The sequence below is a fragment of the Loxodonta africana genome, chromosome 3 (assembly GCF_030014295.1).
Source record: "Loxodonta africana isolate mLoxAfr1 chromosome 3, mLoxAfr1.hap2, whole genome shotgun sequence".
In the NCBI taxonomy this organism is placed as follows: Eukaryota; Metazoa; Chordata; class Mammalia; order Proboscidea; family Elephantidae; genus Loxodonta; species Loxodonta africana.
The window spans coordinates 169,479,640-169,500,293 of NC_087344.1; the positions used below are offsets into that span (position 1 = coordinate 169,479,640).

General features: G+C 39.7%; 1 protein-coding gene across 3 annotated transcripts in view; it reads left to right on the forward strand.

Moving 5' to 3' along the window:
- Positions 1-20,654, forward strand: part of VAV3 (vav guanine nucleotide exchange factor 3) — a 418,482-nt gene that overhangs the window by 331,533 nt on the left and 66,295 nt on the right. For all 3 annotated transcript variants that reach the window (XM_003409531.4, XM_023547427.2, XM_010589521.3), the window contains one exon: positions 10,811-10,947. In XM_003409531.4, coding sequence (XP_003409579.1) covers positions 10,811-10,947 — 137 coding nt within the window. The remainder of the gene's footprint in view (positions 1-10,810; positions 10,948-20,654) is intronic.

Below are 20,654 nucleotides of genomic sequence, written 5' to 3' on the forward strand. Positions count from 1 at the left end.
AAACTATATTTGGTTATGAAAATATTAATATACAATTTCAGGCACAGAAATATATGTAAAAAAGGAAAGGACAACAGTAAGGAAACAAACAGATATAACCCCCCCCCCCCAAAAACACCAAAACCCATTGCCATTGAGTCGATTCTGACTCATAGCGACCCTATAGGACAGAGTAAAACTGCCCCATAGAGTTTCCAAGGAGCACCTGGTGGATTTGAACTGCCAGCCTTTTGGTTAACAGCTGTAGCACTTAACCACTACGCCACCAGGGTTTCCACAGACAGATATATGAATTAGAAATTAGTGTTCATAATATAGACTGTCTTGGCTGGGCCTATTGGTTTAGAGTACCTAAGCAACTCAAAGAAGGTCAGTATGATTAAAAACATGGTAAGCAAGGGTGAGACTGATAGAGAATGAGATTGGAGAGTTACCAGGGGCCAGAAAATATAGGGCTTTGTAGTTTATGACCAGGAGTTTGGATTTAGTTCTAATTGTAGTGGGAAGGGTCTTAAATAGGAGAGTGTTGTTATGTAATTTTTTTTTTTTTTTCCAATCATCCAGGCTTCTGTATATAGGAGAGATTGAAGCACAGTAAGAGTGGGTGAGGGAAGTCCAGTTAGAAAGCTAATGCTTGGACTATGGAAACAGAAGTGGAAAGAGATAGTTTGATTGAAGAGATGTTTTGGAGGTAAAATTAAGAGAGCTTGTGAGCTGATAAAGTATATGAGTATGAAAGAGTGTGTGTGTGTTTGAAAGGGTTGCCGTCATTGGGGGAGAAACATAGCTACCTTCCTCGCTTCTTTTATCCAAAAGAATTTATTGAGATAAGAACACAGCCTCTGCCAGCAGTGAGTTAGTCTAGTTGGCTGTGTGCTCACAGCCTAGTGTATATGGACTGTGTACAAGCACTGTACATAGAAAGGTGCTTATGGTCTACTGCATGTATTCTCTACTGGCTAAGTAAATAACTTTGATGTAACAATGGTATTGAAGCAAAAAGCAAGACCATCTAAGGGAGCGTATGTTTGAGTCACCTAACCCACACTCGGTGGGTTTCTTAGCAGAAGTGATATTTGAGTTTTAAAGAATGAGAAGAGTAGTCAGATTTTTTTCCCCTTGGATTAGTAGTAAGCTGGGTGTACAGGCGAGAGCAAGAATATGCCAGGAAGACGGTGTAGCATGTTAAGGAGAACTTGGCCTGTTGAATAAATTTCAAATATGTAATTTAACAGAACAAATGTAGGAAGGGAGTGGTGCAATGGCCAGACTGTCAGGACTGAATATTATAAATTTTAAAATGATCAGTTGCTTTCATGGAATGTCACTGACCTTTTCTCTATTCCCCAAGTACTTCAAATTCATTCCCAGAGCCTTTCTGCTTATTGTTCTGCTTGCCAGTTAAATCTCCACCCCAAACACACCCACACACATAATTGCTGCCTTCTCCTCATTCAGGTCTTAAACCTGACCTGATCACCTTGATTTAAAGAAGGCTACTCTCCCTCCCTCACGTTTGCCCGTCACTCTCTAATCTAGTACCTTTTTCTAAATACTTGTTTAGAATACTTGTTATCTGATACTGTCCCACTTACCTGTTTTTTTTTTTTTTTTAGTGTATCTCCACTAACATAGGAGCTCTATGAGAGAGAGACATGGTCGGTCTTATTTACAGCTGCCTTCTAAGAGCCTAGGCCAGTGCCTGTATGTAAATGGTCCATAAATATTTGTTGAGTAAATGAATTAACCCATAGAGCAAGGAGGGAACACTAGGTTATTGCAAAGTGCCCTTAATTGTTTTTACTTTTACACTGTTATCTCTTCGTTGTTGTTAGTTGCCATCGAGTCAATGCTGACTCGTAGTGACCTCATGCATGCAGAGTAGAACTGCTCTGTAGGGTTTTCAAGACAGTGACCTTATGGAACCAGATCACCAGGCCAGTCTTCTGAGGCACTTCTGAGTGGTTTGAACCACTGATCTTTTGGCTGATAGTAGAATGGTTAACCATTTGCACCACCCAGGGACTCCTCTGTTATCTCTTAGATATCCTTTATTACTGGGTGCTAAAGGTTCACTTTGGTTGCAAGGAAGAAACATACTCAGTGGCTTTGAGGGATAAGGATTTATGCTATGAGGGTAAGAAAACAGCTCAGGAAATCATTGTAATAGTTACCAAGGTACTTTTAATGAAGGGAAAAGCACAGCAGGCTTTATGGGAATCATTCCAGACAACAGTTCTGGAAACTAGTGATCCCCATCATCTTTTCTTCTCAGAAGTCTGAAATGGTCGCTTCTTGCTGACTTACATATCTGCCTCCCAGATTCATGTTCTGCAAGAGTAAATTTAATTGGTTTGTTTATCATTCTTCAGTCAGGTCTGCCCCTTTGGACAGTCTCCCTTCAAGCCACCTCCTCGGCTGCTGGGATCTGACACGTTCAGCCTATGTATTGCAATCTTAGGCTTAATCACCATACCTGACCCACTGGGAAGGGGTCAGGATAGCAGAACAACATTGTTTAAGTGGTTGTAACCTTACATAGAGAGAACTGCATGTGGCCACTTTTCTGCAGATTTGTGGAACTGTCTTTGGACCTGTCAGGTGCTGAGAGTTCCATAGGTCGTCCAGTACAGTGATGTATGAGGGCTTTGAGGGTCTGTCTTTAGAATATGCTAGTGAGAGTTATTACCTTCCATCTAGTATTCACCTAATCTTAGGGAGATCTCACCCTTTGACCAGCTAGAGAGTTCTTGCTCCTTCTTTCCTGCTTCCCAAGATAACAATGGACACCCGGCAGGAATTCACAGATCCCCAAACAGACATCAGTTGATGTCATGAGGCCTTTTCTTGCCACAGCTTCATTGCCTGTAGGTTCCAGAGAATGATTGCCCAGCAACAGGGTGGACTGAACTAGGAGTTAGTAAATGGTGTTCGCATTCCATTTTTGCCACTAGCTGTTGGACTTTAGACAGTGCATCTACTGCTTTGACTCTTAGTCTTATGTTGTGGGAAATTAGGCTAGGTGAACCTCTTATCACTTTCAAATTATATAACTATGTGCTCTTTCTGTCTTTAAAGAAAATGTTGAGATAGCTTAGGGCTTGTACGGATATTTGCTCCTCACATCCATACAAGTGGTCCTTTACTAAAGGTCTTCAAGGCCATTGGCTCAACGTGGCACATTCTCCTGGAGCTTTGATTTTATTTAAAGATTTTTAGGGGGAAATTTTTTTTTTCACTAAAATTGTGCATACATTATTGAGCAGAATGTTATGTTAGTATGAACATTAAAAACCAAACCCATTGCTGTTGAGTCAATTCCGACTCACAGTGGCCCTGTAGCACAGATTAGAACTGTCCCATAGGGTTTCCAAGTAGCACGTGGTGGATTCGAAGGGCCAACCATTTGGTTAGCAGCTATAGCTCTTAACTACTACGCCGCCAGGGTTCCCATGAACATTAAAGTAACACGCAATTGTATAGTTCCTTTATATTTCATATATATTTCATAGTCTCAGTAAAATCTTTTTGATAAAACAGCTTCCAAAAGGCATTATTATATCTTGGCTCACTAATACACAAAGAGGTAGTGCCAAAGCGTGACTACTTGGTGTTTACAAGTTGGAAGAAGGCATGTCCTTGTGTTTATGTGAGTAGTGACAGTGCTGTTTCTTTCATTGGAGTCATCATTGTTTATCAAAGTAAAGTAGGCTTCTCTGGGTGAAAATTTTTTACAATCATTGGTGGGGAGTGTCCCCTTTGTGAACAATTAGTTCTTTAGACCAGTTTGTTTTCTGCCAAACTATCAGCTTCTGTTGTAACAAATGGTTTCCCTTCTGAGGCTCCTTTTGCTTCTCTATGAAGACCAACGCATGAATGAAAGGGTGTTGGAAGGAGTCCTATAAGGTGTGATGGGCAGTAGAAGCCCAGCATCCAGCATCCCCAGGGCACCTGCTCAGACCACTCAACCTGGTGAGAATTTGTATCAGGAAGAGCCCAGATGCTAGTTTAAAGAGGGTTTGTTTGTAAGATGCCAGGTGGCACTTATTTCACTGTGCCGACCATTTGCCATCAAGTTGATTCCAACTCATGGTGATCCCATGCAAGTCAGAACTATGCTTCATAGAATTTTCAATTGCTAAATTATCAGAAATATCACTAGGCCTTTCTTCCAAGACACCTATAAAACCTGTCCGGTCGAGTCAATTCTGACACATAGCAACCCTATAGGACAGAGACCTGCTTCATAGAGTTTCCAAGGAGTGACTGGTGGATTTGAACTGCCTACCTTTGGGTTAGCAGTCAAATACTTAACCACTGCACCACCAGGGCCCCTGAGACACTTATGGATGTACTCATATCTCCAGCCTTTTGGTTAGCAGCCAAGTGTACCACCCAGGGACTCTTATTTTATTGTAGTTTTCTTAAAAGCAAGTTTGGTAGTGGTACATGTTGGCCATACTGCTTTGCACTTGTCTCCATAAGAATGTGATTCCCAAACCTGGCTAGGTTTTGTGTCTTCGCCTGGGTTCTCTAGAGAAGCAAATCCAGTGAAACATATAAATATAAATATATATAAAGAGATTTACCTCAAAGAAATGGCTCACACAGTTGTGAGGAAATGACTTATGCAATTGTAAGGGATGGCAAATCTCAAATTTGTGGGTGAGGTGGTAGGCTGGAGGCTTCTGCTGGCTCACAGAGTTGAGGGCGCTGGCACATCCTAAATCCGTGGGTCAGGTAGCAGGCTGGGGATTTCTTTAGGCTAATGTCCTAGGAACCAGAGGTCAGGTGACAAGAAGAGTGCAAGGTTGAGAGAGCGAGTGAGCTTTGCCAGAACATCAGTTTATATACTGGAGGCAGGCCCAGGGAAACGCCCACTTTGACTTATTGGCTGCTCGTATCAGATCACAAGTAATTACATTATGGAAGAGCATATGCCAAACCACTGAGAATCATAGCCCAGCCAAATGGACACATAACATTAACCATCACAATTTGGAAACCACACTTAGGGAAGTATAGAAAAGATTAAATCCATCTTTCAGGGTCTTACTCAATATGTACAAAATCAGAACTTCTTGAAATTTTTATTGACACAAATATTTTTTAAAAGCTCCCACTGGACTAGAGCCCGTGCCTAATTGTGTTGTTGCTTTTGAGCCAAGCGATCTGTCTACCCAGCGGACTACAGGCTATCTGATGGTGGGAAGCGTGCCCTTGCTCTGTTCTGAAACCACCATGCCCAGCACTCATGGAGTACTCAGGATCCATTTAATGAATGAATGAACATATGATCGGTTTCCCAGGATAAACCACCTACGTCCTCTGACATCTCGTAAAGCTAATTATTTTTTAATGCGGCTGTGTTTAGATTTTAAATTAGGCCTCAGAGGTGAAAGGCCAGCACATTACTGACAGCCCATTCGTCTAGCGTGCAGCACGCTCCTCTGAGTTATTGCCCTGGGGAAGCCCCACTGCATTAGGGCGGTGATATCGGCATCGTGAATAGATACTAATCTGTATTGTGGCACTCACTCCTCCATGTCCTGCTTAGAAAGCACAGGGGCGAGATGGTACAGTTTGAGGGCTTATGTGAAAGTTATCAGTGAAATAGTTTATATCTGGCACATTCTATAATATGATTCTACCTAGAATTAACGTGTTTTAAAAAGTTAATTTTTTTTTTTTTTTAATTCTTAGCATGTGTCACTCAGCGGCATTGATTTCAGTTTTGAAAGGAAATCTTGTTTCAAGCCCCATTTTGTAAAAATACTTCGGTATTGTTTTTGGAAACCCTGGTGTTCTATATAATAATCAGATTTGTTTAACATGAGCCCCAGTGACTACGCTTAGGGTATAACTATCATGTTGTGCTGTTTTCATGTTGCTGATTCTTACACTGTTAATTCCTCATGCGGAAGGATGACTTGGGAACCTTGTCTGACTTAAGGCCAAGTGTAACTACTATTGTGAACAATAGTTAAAGGGCAATATGTCCCATTTTTCACTAAAATGTGCATACACTATTGAACACAATGTTAAATGTGCCCACAAGTGTATAGGTAGGTGTACCATAAAGCATTTGCTGTAGGAAATAAAAAAAGCTGAAACAGGGAAACAAGTTTGTAAGTAAACATTCAGCTGGAGATCTAAGTCTGGATCACCTGTTTTAATTACTTTCCTTTAGGTAAAGATCATTGATTATATCAGGTTTGGGGAACTTCTGAGATGGCATAAATATGTATGTTGAAATTACAGATAATTATTTTGCATGTCATGTCTGAAGGCAGTTACAGGTATAAATTTTAGATTTCTATGAACAACCCTGTAACTGTACCAACATATCCATTGTAAGTATATTTCTGGAACAGAAAGAAACTAAACAATGATTGGGTCTGTGTTTTTCTAAGAAGGAAGAAACAAATTTCTGGGATGAGTTGTGAGTTTAAAACATGATGGAATTTATAGATTTTGGTCTTTTTAGGGTAACCTGTGGCTACTTATTTCTGATTGGCCAGTGTTAGTGGGAGACTGCAGGTCTACTTTGGTAGTTTATGCTCAGGATCTCCTGAAGCATGGCTAACCAAGGGGAAATTATGAATGGGATTTTGCAAGGAGCTAGGGATTTTAAGCCTGAGCGAATTTTGAAAGGCTAATCTGTTTTTTTAAAAAGGGGATTTCCTTATTCAGCATAATTCCAGATGGAAGGAGGTGGGTCAAAGGATAGAAGTTACACAGAGAGAGACTTTCGGTTAAGTTTCAGGAAGACCTTGTTAGTAACCTGTATGCCACAGTGAATGAGTTGTCAAGGGGATGTGTAGTTGAGCGTTCTGTCCTGGACGTTTTTAAGCAGAGGTTAGGACTTGTCGGGGACCTTGTATAAGGGGAGAGGAGAACCTTCACTAAATCAACACTAAATGGCTATTCACATGGGAGCAGCTGTAAATCTCATTGCTTCTCCATTCTTGATCTCATTTACAAAGCCCGATGCCTGCTGTGGCATTAGGTTAACAATTATATTGATGATTGAGTGCTGACATGACGTTTAACTCAGTCCCTCTTAATTGCGTTTTGATCTGTCAGTCACTGTGATTGTGTTGGCCTTCTTAGCAATGTTCCTGTGCCCTTTTTGTAAAGGAAGGAATATGCAGGGGGCTTTTGGAAAGCAATGGCTCATCCCATGGTCGAACACCTACCCTATGCAAGCATCAGAGGCAAGGGGTAGAGTGTCAGAATTCATCATGTCTTTGTGCCCTTGCTTCTTTCCTTTTGTCCTTTGATCTCGGTAGCCCTGGAGTGCTGATGGCAGATAGTGCTGAGATGAGAAGTGCTGGCCGAACAGAAATAAGTAACTAAACATTATCCTAAAAAATGACCAGAAAAATATAAATTCTGTTATATTATAACTCAAAATTCATCCCAGAAAAAAAATAATCTATGAGTCAAATAAGCACTGTAGTTTGCAAGTCATTTATGGCTGAAGTCAAGCTAGTAGCAATGTTCTTTTGGCTATAACCTGAGCTCGATCATAATTCTTAGCAAGGGTCACGTGTTTGTTTTAGGAATGAGGTTAGTGACATACCTCTATACTAGTGTGCTGTTAGATCAATTTTCCAAATGACACTCGTAACCAAGAAGAAAGTAATGGCAGAAAGGATAAAATAAAAAAAAAAACAAAACTAGAGATAAACAAGACCATAAAAACAAAGCAGCCTCTAGGGGGGTATAAGTGGTCATCACACTTAGCTGCTAATGGAAAAACGGGAGGTTTGAGTCCTCCTGCAGATACCTTGAAAGAAAGGCCTGTTGATCTAGTCTCCAAAAACGAGCCATTGAAAATCCTATGGAGCACAGTACTACTCTGACACACATGGGGTCACCATGGGTCAGGGTCAACTCCACAGCAGCTGGTTTTGAATAAAAACAAAGTCTATTGTTCCTACTTTGCGGGATAAACAAAAAGCTAGGTCTTATTTCTTGACGAGAATGTATTATTAATATGTAACATTTTCCATTTTAAATATTATAATTTTACTGAACCATGTGTTTTGGGCCATATGCAGTCCATTAAGATATATGAGGCAGCGTTGTTCCCTGTGCGACATCTTGCAGCCTGCTATATAGCCTGCCCATTTCTGTATTTTAATCCCTAATATATATTTGAGTGGTGAGATGTCATCAAAGTTTAATTTTTTTTTTTTTCTAAACACTTTATGAATTTTCATTCGTTTCTTCTGGAGAGTGACAAACTGGGGCATGCCAGCAGTAGAACTGCTGTTGCCAGCATTTGTCACATGGCTTTGCTCCTTTTTATCTTGGTGGTGTTGTCAATAGGTACAACTGCCATAAAAGCCAGAGCCCTCCTGAGCACTCAACTCGCCCCAGTATTTGAGGCTACATCAGCTATTTCAGGTTTAAAAACTCCTCATTAGACTCCGTCAGGCTGTATTTAAAAACTGGCATAAAATCAAAATTACCAAGGGACCCTACCGAATGAGATGCTTTCCTTGCCCTAGAAATGCTCAACTGAACTGAGACTAACCCCACGTCTGGCCCCCAAACATGGAATGATTATCATGTAGGTAAAGAACAGACCAGACTCCATTTTTAAAAATATGTACTTTATACTGTACCCCATGAACGTATGGACTTCAAGATCAGTAGTTGTGTGTATGGAATTTTTTTGTTCGATTATAAATGAACAGCAGCAATTTCATATAATGTATAAAATAAGCTCTCTCGAAAACCCTGGTGGCATAGCAGTTAAGAGCTATAGTTGCTAACCAAAAGGCCGGCAGTTCAAATCCACCAGGCGCACTCCCTGGAAACCTTATGGCACAGTTCTACTCTGTCTGCAGTGGGTTTGGTTTTTTTGTTTAATACTCAAGATAAGGAGCCGTGGTGGCACAGTTGTTAAGCACTCTGCTGATAACAGAAAGGTCGGTGGTTCTAACCCACCAGCCGCTCCATGGGAGAAAGATGTGGCACTCGGCTTCCGTAAAGATTAAAAACCTTGGAAACCCTATGGGGCAGTTCTACTCTGTCCTATAGGGTCACTATGAGTCAGAGTCAACTCAGTGGTAATAGGTTTGGTTTCTTGGTTTTTATACTCAAGGCAAGGAGCCCTGGTGGCACAACAGATAAGTGCTAAGTTGCTAACTGAAAGGTTGGCAGTAGGAACCCAACCAGCGACTCCAAGAGCGAAAGACCTGGCTGTCTGCTCCTATAAAGATTACAGCCTAGAGAACCCCGTGGGGCAGTTCTACTCTGTCACATGGAATTGCTATGCATTGAAAATCGACTTGACGGTACCCAAGCACAACAACAAATACTCAAGGCATTTACAGTGTGTGGAGGACAAGTCTGATAAAGGCTTCATTGTGGAGCATTCTCTTGTCAAGTGTTGTTTTGGGGGAGGGATAAAAAAGCCTGCTGTTTGTATTAGGGCACCAACTTATAACATCTGGTAGGGGAACCGCTGTATGAAAGACATGGGATTAAAGTCATCCCTCCAGGGGTTCTGTGGCGCAAGAGCTGAAGCAAGAGGTGATGTAGCAACGGAGAACATGCCTCAGCAGTCATAGCAGCTAAACTGGAGTGAAGGGCGCCATGGTTTTCAACCCTTCTTCCTTCTGATTGACTAACTGATAACGTGTTGACTAAAACTTTTTGGTTCTGTAGAATTTATAGCAACCCTTGTTTGCTAGAGTGTTTTTCCCCTGTGGGGTGGTTGTTGACAAAAGATTGTGAGAACTTTATTAAACTGTTTGCTGAATCATTTCATCTGGAATTGAGGTCTTTTCTGGGTAGCTGGGACATCTAGAACCTACTGACAGTCATTCATCTTCCTTTTACATTTAGTGAAGCTTTTTCAGCCAGCTACAGCTTCACCCTGGTTGATTATTATAATAGAGCTGTCTCGAAATGTAATAAGCAATGACTTCAGCTTCTGAATGTGTAACAAATATCATGTTTATGAGTGATCTTAGGAGGAAGCAGCGTCACCTCTAAATGGAAAGGTGGCTGTGTGGTTGTCCTCTTGTGGCCAGTATTCATGCCGTTAGGCGCTTGTGCAATTGAAGCTGCTGATCTCAAAAATGAAATATTGAACTGAGGCCTTCATCATACTTTCAAAGAAATACAAAGAAAAGGGATAGACCTGTTTTTTTCAAGTGCTATTGATGCTATCGGCTTAGACGTGTTCCCTTTATTGGGTCTGTTTTGCAAGCCTAAATTTGAGCCTAAAGAGTTTCTCCATATAGATGTCTTAAGTATTGCAGTGGCATATCCATCACCTTTTTGCTTTTGAATTACAAAGATAACCTTAAGATATGAGCCTTATACTGGGCAATGTGATACATACACAGAAAGGGTGAGCCTCCTTAGTGATGAAATCAGCCAATGCCTAAGAGGAAAGTAATAGGCAGAAGGGATAGAGTTGATGAAAAAATTGATTCTTTTCCGTTAAACTGTACGTGATGTGTTTTTTATGAAGCAGGCATCAGGTGAAAAAGAAATTTTTTTTTTAACTGAAAGAGATTGATGGGGAGGGAGAAGAAAAGTATGTCAGGGATCAAGGGATAAATATGTGTCTTATTCCATTTTTTTTTTTTTTTTATTCCATTACCATCGCAAAGAATGAGAAAGTTGAAAGCATTCCATTGTAGTTACTTCAAATGTTTACTTGGACTTGGTGTTATTGAAACTTTTTAGTGTTAATAATACCTCTTTTTTTTTTTTTTCAGTGCATTTGGACTTCACACATTATTGTTTTCTCAATGCTAAAACTTGTGTTGCTTATTTTCAGGCTTACCCAGGATGCAGGTCATTAGGAACTATACTGGAATGCCACCCCCTGCTCTTCATGAAGGACCCCCGTTACATATCCAGGCAGGGGACACAATTGAACTTCTGAAAGGAGATGCTCACAGTATGTTTTGGCAGGTACTGTCCAACTTATACATTTTTAGATTTAATGGATGATTTATTACGACTTAGAGAATAAAGTTCTTGTCTTTAGACACTAATTGCATCCTTTCAGTGTCAGAAATTTTACATGATTTGGGGAGAAATTATATTAGCCTTCTCCGTATTTACCAATCCCAAAGTGGTAATGAGTGTTAGAATACTAAAGAAAAATAATACCAGTGCTATAAATCATAATTACTATTTTTATTAAAAAGTCATACTTTGCCAGAGCATTTTTTTCCAAACCAAGGGCCTGTGGGTATGATCTAATTTGCATGTCTTTAATATATTAACATTTCACTTCAGAGAAACTACATAATTAGCTTGCCAATGGCCATTTCTTGCCGTATTTGATTTGTGCCTATTGACTTAGACATGTGGTCTCACAGGTGTTGTGGGCATTGTTCATGTAATATATGAAATATGAAAAGTAAGTGAGCATGTTGATGTTTGCTGGTGATAAAATCTCTCCTGGCCAATAAGTCTGTATTTGTTTGGAGGATTTTTCCAACTGAGATAAACATGGTATCATGTAAAGCTAGATGTAGGACATTGCTATTCATTAAGTTACTCTCCATTTTTATGTGTATGTTAGAAATATTCTCTATCAAAAGTAAAGAATTTCTTAAAAATGTATAGTGCCTTGAGGGAAAAGGGAGTAGGAATCAACAGAAAGATTAGCATGAGTGAGATTTGGCTGGAGGTAAAGGGAGAGAAAAGTGAAAAGGACCACTGGATGACAATCCATTGTGTACATGTCTACGTGATAGCTGTTTGTTTGCTTTAAACTATCTCATTGCCTGCCATCTTGTTACAGAAGAAAGCCCTTAGATTGAGCATCCATCTCCAACCACCATTTCAATTGTGGTAGACAGTAACTATTCCAGAGCTCTACCACTCTTCTTAAGTATCCTACTCCTCTCATTCCTCATCCTTCCCAGAAAAGGAAGAAAGACAAACTTAACTAACTCTTCTGTCTACTCCTGCATCTTTCACTACAACCACAAAACATATCTACATTTGGACCCATAGGATTCCTCTTATTCAAGATTCATCTCCCTTCTTGGATTTTTGCATCCCATATTTCATAAGTTGGGTCTTGACCCCCAAATTTTCAGCTTCATTCTCTCCAGTGGTTCCTTTTCCTCAGCATATAAATATGTTCAAGCTCCTCCCACCTTAAAGCTTATATAACTCTAATCTTTGTGTGGTTATATTAGTCCTTTTGTCTGTTTATATTAGTTAGTTGTAAGTCTGTCTCTTGCTTGGTCCCTCTCTCCCTTCTTCCGTCTGGACGTCCAACCCCCAAAGCTAAGGTAAGCTTCTTGAGAGAATAGTCTGTACTCGCTGTCATTACCTCCTTCCCTCCTATTCAGAATTCAGTATCCTGCAGAAACTACTACTTGGATCACTAATATCATTTAAAATACATTTTTAAAAAAGCTTTATTGAGATATAATTAACATATAATAAACCAGATATTTAAAGCGCACATTTGAGAATCAAGATAATAAACTTCCATCAATCTCCAAAGTTTTTGTGTATCATTTTCTCCCCACCCCTACCTTATGCTCCTTTACCCCCAGGCAACCACTGCTCTGTTTTCTGTCAATCAGATGAATTTTCATTCTTAAGAATTTTATGTAATACATAATATAATATGTACTCTTCTTTGTATGGCTTCCTCACTCAACAATTATCTAGTCATCCATGTTTCTGTGTGTAACAGTAGCTCTTTTGTTTGAGAATTTGTAGAATCTCTAGTGATGCCATGTTTCTCTTTCCTGATACTAATAGTCTGTGTCTTCTTTTTTTTTTCCCCCCCGATCAGTCTGGCTAGATTGTTATGAATTTTATTGATCATCCCTGTTATGAATTGAATGATGTCCCCCCAAAATATGGGTTGTAAATCCTAACCTCTGTGACTGGTGTTATAATCCGATTTGAGAATCAGTTTTCTGTTATGCTGATGAAGAAGGATTAGTATAGTAAATTGAAACAATCTCTTACAAGAGATAAAAAGAGCATTTTTATGGGGGAAGAGAGATGATGAGCCACATGAAGACTGCCCAGGAGCAGAAGCTCAAAAGAGAGACAAGGACCTTCCTCCAGAGTTGACAGAGAGAGAGAGAGAGAAAAAGCCTTCCCCTAGAGCTGGCACCCTGAATTCGGACTTCTAGCCTGGTAACTGTGAGAAAATAAAATTCTGTTGTTAAAACCACCCACTTGTGATATTTCTTTTATAACAGCACTAGATAACTAGGATAGAATTCGGTACTAGAAGAATGGGGTACTGTTCTAACAGACACCAAAAATGTGGGAGCAGTTTTGAAATTGAGTAATGGGTAGTGGCTGGAAGAGTTTTAAGGTGCCTAATAGTGAAAACCTAGATTGCCTTAAAGAGACTATTGGTAGAATTATGGTCATCAAAGGCAGCTACTCTGATCAACTGTTACATGACATCTGAGATGTCATGTGATCTCCTCACCTCCAGAATCTGTCTCTCCCAGCCATCCTGCATATCACTGCAAAGTTCAGATGCAATCATATAACCCCTAGAGGAAGTCTTTCAGCGTCTTCCAGCCGTACAGAATTCTCCCTTTTTAGCTTGAATAGAGACTTTGCGAATGAGACGATCCATGTTGCAGTCTCTGCCTATCTCTGACATTATCTCTCACCAGTATTCCACATGCTGTATGTCCTTCGCCGTTCAAATTCACCCCTACCTGCCTGTCTATAGCAGTTCACTTGGTGCCACTTCTGTGAAGCTTTTCCTGTCCTATCTCCTCTTTCTCTTATCCCTGTTGCCAGACAAAAATAGGCAGAATTTCCTTTTATTTATTCCTTTCTTGTAATAATAATGAAAACAATAGCAGCAACAACAAATGTTCATTATGCATTTCTTATGTACAAGGTAGTGTTCTAAGCATACTTGACATTTATTAGCACATACACTACTCAGGAAAACTCTATGAAATGAATGCTGCTATTATCCCCATTTTACAGATGAGCTAACTGAGCTCCTATGAGGTTAAGCAGTTTGCCTAAGGTTGCACAGTTAGTATGGCAGTACTAAGATTAAAATCAAGGCATTCTTGCCCCAGCATCTAAGCTCTAACCACTACATTCTACTTCTTCTCTTAGAGGCATATTTTTTATGATTAAACTCATGCTGTCCCCCTAAACTTTATGCTTTGTAAGGACAGGAAAGTGAGGTTTATGTGTTATATAAGAAGGTAGCCCCCTTTATGCTGAAGAAACTGATTTTAAAAATATTTTCATGGATTCGTTTTATCACCACCAAATTTTGACAGCATTTTAGTTATTTATTCATTACACAACAGTTGATTTTCTCTCATAATGCTATGGGTTGACAAGATGGTTCTGCTTCACGTGATGTTGGCTGGGCAGTAGGGCTGTAAGGTTCAAAATGGCCTCATCCATAGGACTGGCAGTTGGTGCTAGCCATTCTCTGGGAACTCAGCTGAGGATGTCTGCTAGATGGGCCTCTCCAGTAGTTCGTTAGGCTTCCTCACAGCACTGTGGTCTCATGGTAGCCAGACTTCTTATATGGTGGCTGGCTCCCAAGAGCCTGCAGCTCCCTGACCTTCTTGAGCCTCATGCCCAGAATTGGCACAGAATTAGATCTACTGCATTATTCTATTGGTTAAAGCAGGACGTGGGACCAGCCTAGATACAAGGGAAAAGGACTCTACAAATTAAGTACTAGGAGGTGTGGTTCACTGGGGACCAAAGTAACAGTGTACCACAGACAGAAAAAAACAATTGTTTTGAAGCTGTCTGGGCAACCCTAAGTGTACACTCATTTTGTAGGCGGTTCCCAAGAACACTGAATGCCAATTAGTTTCTTATAGTACAGAAAGTGACAGGAAGCAGTCAAGCCAAGTACAAATTGTTGAAGATCTTGGTGCATATAAGTGATTCTCAAACTATGGTATGTTCGAGATAACCCTGAGAATCACTGGCGTAGCCTAGCGGGGATCCTACAAACAGGCACAGTGTGTGCTTAGAGGTGTTTTAACTTTCAAAAACAATTTTGGTCTTCATATTTGTCTAACCAAGCCTTCTGTTGTTTTCCACTCTGATTTTTTCCTGATACCTTAGATTGTAAAACTTACTTGTGTAGTAGCATCATTTTTTTTTCTTTGCAATTTTTTTTTTTTTTATTAGGCTTGGGTGGTTCTTTTGATTTTTTTTTCCATAAAGTTTTAGATTGATTATTTCATTCATTCCTCAGAGCATACAGTGTGGAAAGCAGAACTACAATTCAGGTTCCGTGACAACCAATCCAGTACTCTTTCCATGAAACTGTACTGCTACCTTTTCTTTCTAAACAAAATGAAAGACATTATTATTAGTCATTTCCTTTCAGCAGCCTGGAAACATGACAGTTTCTGGCACGATTGTAGAAGAGCTTTGGAAGCTCTCAGGAGAATTGTAGGAGAAACGAAAACTATTGGATGACTGTGTTTGTATGTGTATGGAGGTGGGGAAGGTATGTGTAATGGTTGAGAACAAGCAAGGCTAATGTCTGGAACAGAGAAGAACAATTAGCATGTTTATTTCAGATCAGCAAGCATGTATTGAGTGCCAGTTCTGTATTCAGGACTCAGGACGCTTGCTCACATTTCAGTTACCAACTCTAATCATTGGTTTGCCACGCAGCCTCCTGTCTGTAGAAGAATCATCCATGCTTGCCAGCCCCTACTTGTTCAAATTTTTGGAGATATATTGAAAGTTCATCTTGTATTTCTAATGAAGATATAGCATGAATCAGAATTGTCTTATGGGCACCCCCATCCAAAGGATTTTAAGCCAACAACTACTAGCCTTATTGAAAGGAGCCATGGCAGAATTAGAAAAACTAGATTCAAGAAATGAAGCTGTAGCTGAATAGTTGTATGGCCTGGGTCAAATCACTTAATCACTACCTAGCTTAGTTTCTTTGTCTGTTACATGAGGGGAACTGGACCATAACAGTGCTTGCAATCCTGACTGAATCACCTGTGGGGCTTTGCAATAATGTCAACACACAGCTCCCCTTCCAGAGATTTGGACACAATTGGTCTGGGTTGAGCCCAGGCATGAGTAGTTTGTATAAAACCACAGATGAACCTAACGTGGACTAGGGTTGGTAACCACTTGATTAGATGATCCAGTCGGTAAGATTCCATGGTAGGTACTGCATTATCCTCAGCTCGTATTTGGTCATTGATAGAAAACCAGCTTACTAAGCATAGCTCCAAAATAAGGTGTTACAATGAACTGAATACTTTGGCTATGACAGTTAGCAAATAAAGGGTACATTTTCAACAAATCAATACACAATAAAAATATACTTACCACAGACTTTATGTTAAACTTGATATAATTATTTTCCCTGACTCAAAAGGCACTTCAGATATAGAGTGACCCAAAGCTGTCATGAGAAAATCAACTTTGGTTTCACCTATAGAAGATGTATGAAGAAAGGGGACTGAATCTGCACTTACTTAATGGCATGATCTAGGATGGCATGATTTAAAATTTTCTGAGCACAAATCTATCTTCCTTGTTGGGTTTAAATACATGAAGAATGTGCTGCTTTGATTATTTGAAGTCCTGTGAGTCTTTGGGTTAACTTGTAGATTTTCCTGTTCAAAGACGATATGTACTTTATGGTTTGTACTGTAAAACTTTTTTTTTTTTTAATTTCTTCTGAGAAGATAGTTTTTTCATTTGTTTGTTGTTTTTATTTATTATTGTGCTTTAAGTGAAAGTTTACAAATCAAGTCAGTCTTTCATACAAAAACTTATATACACCTTGCTATGTACTCCTAGCTGGTATCCCCCTAATGAGACAGCACACTTCAAGCCATTCTGTATTTCCCGTGTCCATTCAGCCAGCGTTTGTCCCCCTTTGCCTTCTCATCTCGCCTCTAGACAGGAGCTGCCCACAGTCTCACGTGTCTACTTGAGGCAAGAAACTCATTCCTCACCAGTATCATTTCTGAGAAAATAGTTTTTAAGTACCTCTTTTTAGTCCCTGTCCAACTGATTGGGTCTTATTTGAGATTTCATATAATTAGCACCAGAGAAGCAAGTTGTGTTCTTTCCCCCATGCTAGAATTAATATCACACACAAGCAAAATTTTGCTGAAGGTCATTCAAAAACGGCTGTAGCACTGTGTTGACAGGGAACTGCCAGAAATTCAGGCTGGTTTCAGAAGACGACATAGAACCAGGGATATCACTGCTGATGTCAGATGGATCCTGGCTGAAAGCAGAGAATACCAGAAGGATGTTTACCTGTGTTTTATTGACTATGCAAAGGCATTCGACTGTATGGATCATAACAAACTATGGATAACATTGCGAAGAATGGGAATTCCAGAACACTTAATTGTGCTCATGAGGAACCTTTACATAGATCAAGAGGCAGTTGTTCGGACAGAACAAGGGGATACTGATTGGTTTAAAGTCAGGAAAGGTGCGCGTCAGGGTTGTATTCTTCCACCATACCTATTCAATCTGTATGCTGAGCAAATAATATGAGAAGCTGGACTACATGAAGAAGAACTGGGCATCAGGATTGGAGGAGGACTCATTAACAACCTGTGTTATGCAGATGACACAACTTTGCTTGCTGAAAGTGAGGAGGACCTGAAGCACTTACTAATGAAGATCAAAGACCACAGCCTTCAGTATGGATTGCACTTCAACATAAAGAAAACAAAGATCCTTGCAACAGGACCAACGAGCAACATCACGATAAATGGAGAAAAGACTGAAGTTGTCAAGAATTTCATTTTACTTGGATCCGTAATCAGTAGCCATGGAAGCAGCAGTCAAGAAATCAAAAGACACACTGCACTGGGTAAATCTGCTGCAAAGGACCTGTTTAAAGTGTTGAAGAGCAAAGATGTCACCTTGAGGACTAAGGTGTGCCTGACCCAAGCCATGGTATTTTCAGTCACATCATATGCACGTGAAAGCTGGACAATGAATAAGGAAGACCAAAGAAGAATTGATGCCTTTGAATTGTGGTGTTGGCGAAGAATATTGAATATACCATGGACTGCCAAAAGAACAAACAAATCTGTCTTAGAAGAAGTACAGCCAGAATGCTCCTTAGAAGCAGGGATGGCGACACTGCGTCTTATATACTTTGGACATGTTGTCAGGAGGAATCAGTCCCTGGAGAAGGACATCATGCTTGGCAGAGTACAGGGTCGGTGGAAAAGAGGAAGACCTTCAACGAGGTGGATTGACACAGTGGCTGCAACAGTGAGCTCAAGCATAATGACGATTGTGAGGATGGCTCAGGACCGGGCAGTGTTTCGTTCTGTTATGCATAGGGTCGCTGTGAGTCAGAACCGAGTCAACAGCACCTAACAACAACAACATGCTAGAATTCAGATAATTCTAGCTTATTTTGTTAAATGTTACTGACTCTGCCATCTACTAGCAGTGTGACCTGAAACAGGTTATGTAAACTTTGTGAACTTCAATTTTATCATCTGTGAAAAGGGAGTAAAAACAATCACTCTCTATAGAATAAAATAAATAACATATGGAAGGGTTCTAGCAAAGTGCTCATTGAAGAATAGGTCCCATTTTTTTTTGTCCACCCATTCATCCACTCACCCATTCATTTAAATACTTATAAAGTGCCCATTGTGTGTCTGGCACCGTACTTCACACTGAGAGAACCACGAACTAGACAGCCAGTTTCTAACTTCCTGACATTAATGATGGAGGGGATTATCAAAGCTGAGACTAGGTGATGTAGCTGGTCACTATTTTGAGTTTTTTTTTTTTTTTTTAAGGTTTTTGAAAATCACGTTTTTACAAATCCGTTTAGAGTTAAACCTGTAGATAAAAATCTAGCATAGTTATTGGGATGTAGCAGTGACTTTCCTTTTGAATTTCAAAAATGTGTTTTGTACAAGTTAACTGCTTTGGCTAATTGGAAAATTTTCAAGAAATTATGCTTTCTAAACTATTTTCTCTTCTGCCCTTCTCCCCAAGTGAGTCACTTCAGTCATTAATGTAAAAAGTCGAACTTGATTGAAGACTGTCATGTTTTCTACATACTACTCTGTCTAAAGAATAAAATTATCTGCCACTGTTTATCAGGAACTTTCTTTGAATAGCTATTAGTCTAGCCTGTACTATTATTATAACAACAGTAATTTCTAATGCTATTGAAGTGAGTGAGCTATCTGCATTTTCATTATAACTTCTTTCAAACAATGAGTTGTCAGTGGAGCTGTAAAAATGCACTTTGTTCAGTTTTCGCATTGAAGGGATTCATTTGGACAGCTTTTCCATTTCTTCTTTGTCTTTTTTTTTTTTTTTTCTTCTTCTTTCTCTTTCCTTGAAAACTCTATAAAATTGTCTCCAAGTGAAATGAATATAAAATAGGAAATCGGTCATTTAGGATCCATTTCCTCAAGCAGGTGTAAGTCATAGTTTTGACCAAGTGTAACATACAGAACAATTCTGATCATGACATCAGACTAATGGTGATAAACCTATTGCATTTAAAGCAGTTACAATATGTGGTAATAAGGGCTTAGTAACTAACGAAAACATCCTTCTCGATGGAAGAACCTGTTCACATTAGAAACTTGTTTTTCTCACAAAAGCTAGAGATGATACTTATCAGATGGTGAGAGAGAGGGCAAGAAAAGAGAAACAGGCAAGTGTAAAACCATCCCATGCCTTCCGTGGCATCTGTGGCAACAGAGGGCTTTATATGTTTTCTTAGAATAAAGCTTGTGAAAAAAAATGAGTATACTCTGCCCTGTATCAGGGGGTTCATTTGTTCCATTGTCATTTAAGAATATCCAAATGTTCCACAGGGAGAATTTTGTAAGCTAATTGGAACCAAAAGGCAATTATAAGCAGTAGAGCTGTAATCAGTGTGCCAAAAATATACATTTTTATCTACAATGAAAGTTAAACAACCTAGAAAATAGTTGTGATACTTCACACTTAGAAATCATGCATCTGCATGATCTTTATCCTGAAGACTGCAAATGTTTTTACACACATTCTGATTAATTCACAGAGATCCCCATAAAGAGGGTAAATGAAAAATCCCATCAGTCTCATTTAGACCTGTGGTTTTAAAGGGCCAACTTTATCACCAGTCTTTGGGAAGGCAGTAGCAAAATTAAAATTAGACTCTTTCAGACTTCTGGCCTCCTAGTTTAGTTAGACCACCCTACCTTTGTTTTAGGAGACTCATTTATATACTTCACATCTTTAAAGGAAACAAAATTTTGAAGGCTGTTTGTCGTTGCTAGCTCCATGACTCCAACTTATATGCAGCAGAGTAAAACCTTGCCCATTCCTACATCATCTTCATAATCGCCGGCATGTTCGTAATCTCACTAAAGGTCTTGCTCACCCTTATTGACCCTTTACTTCACAAACATAATATCCTCATCTAGCAAATGACCTCTTATGATGATGTGTCCAAAGCAACCAAGCCGGACAATGTTGTTATAACCCATAAGGTTTTCATTGGCTAATTTTTGGAAATAGATTGCCAGGCCTTTCTTCCTAGTCTGTCTCAGTCTGTAGACTGCTGAAACCTCTCCACCATGAGTGACCCTTATGGTATTTGAAATACTGATGGCATAGTTTCCAGCATCACAGCAACATGCAAACCA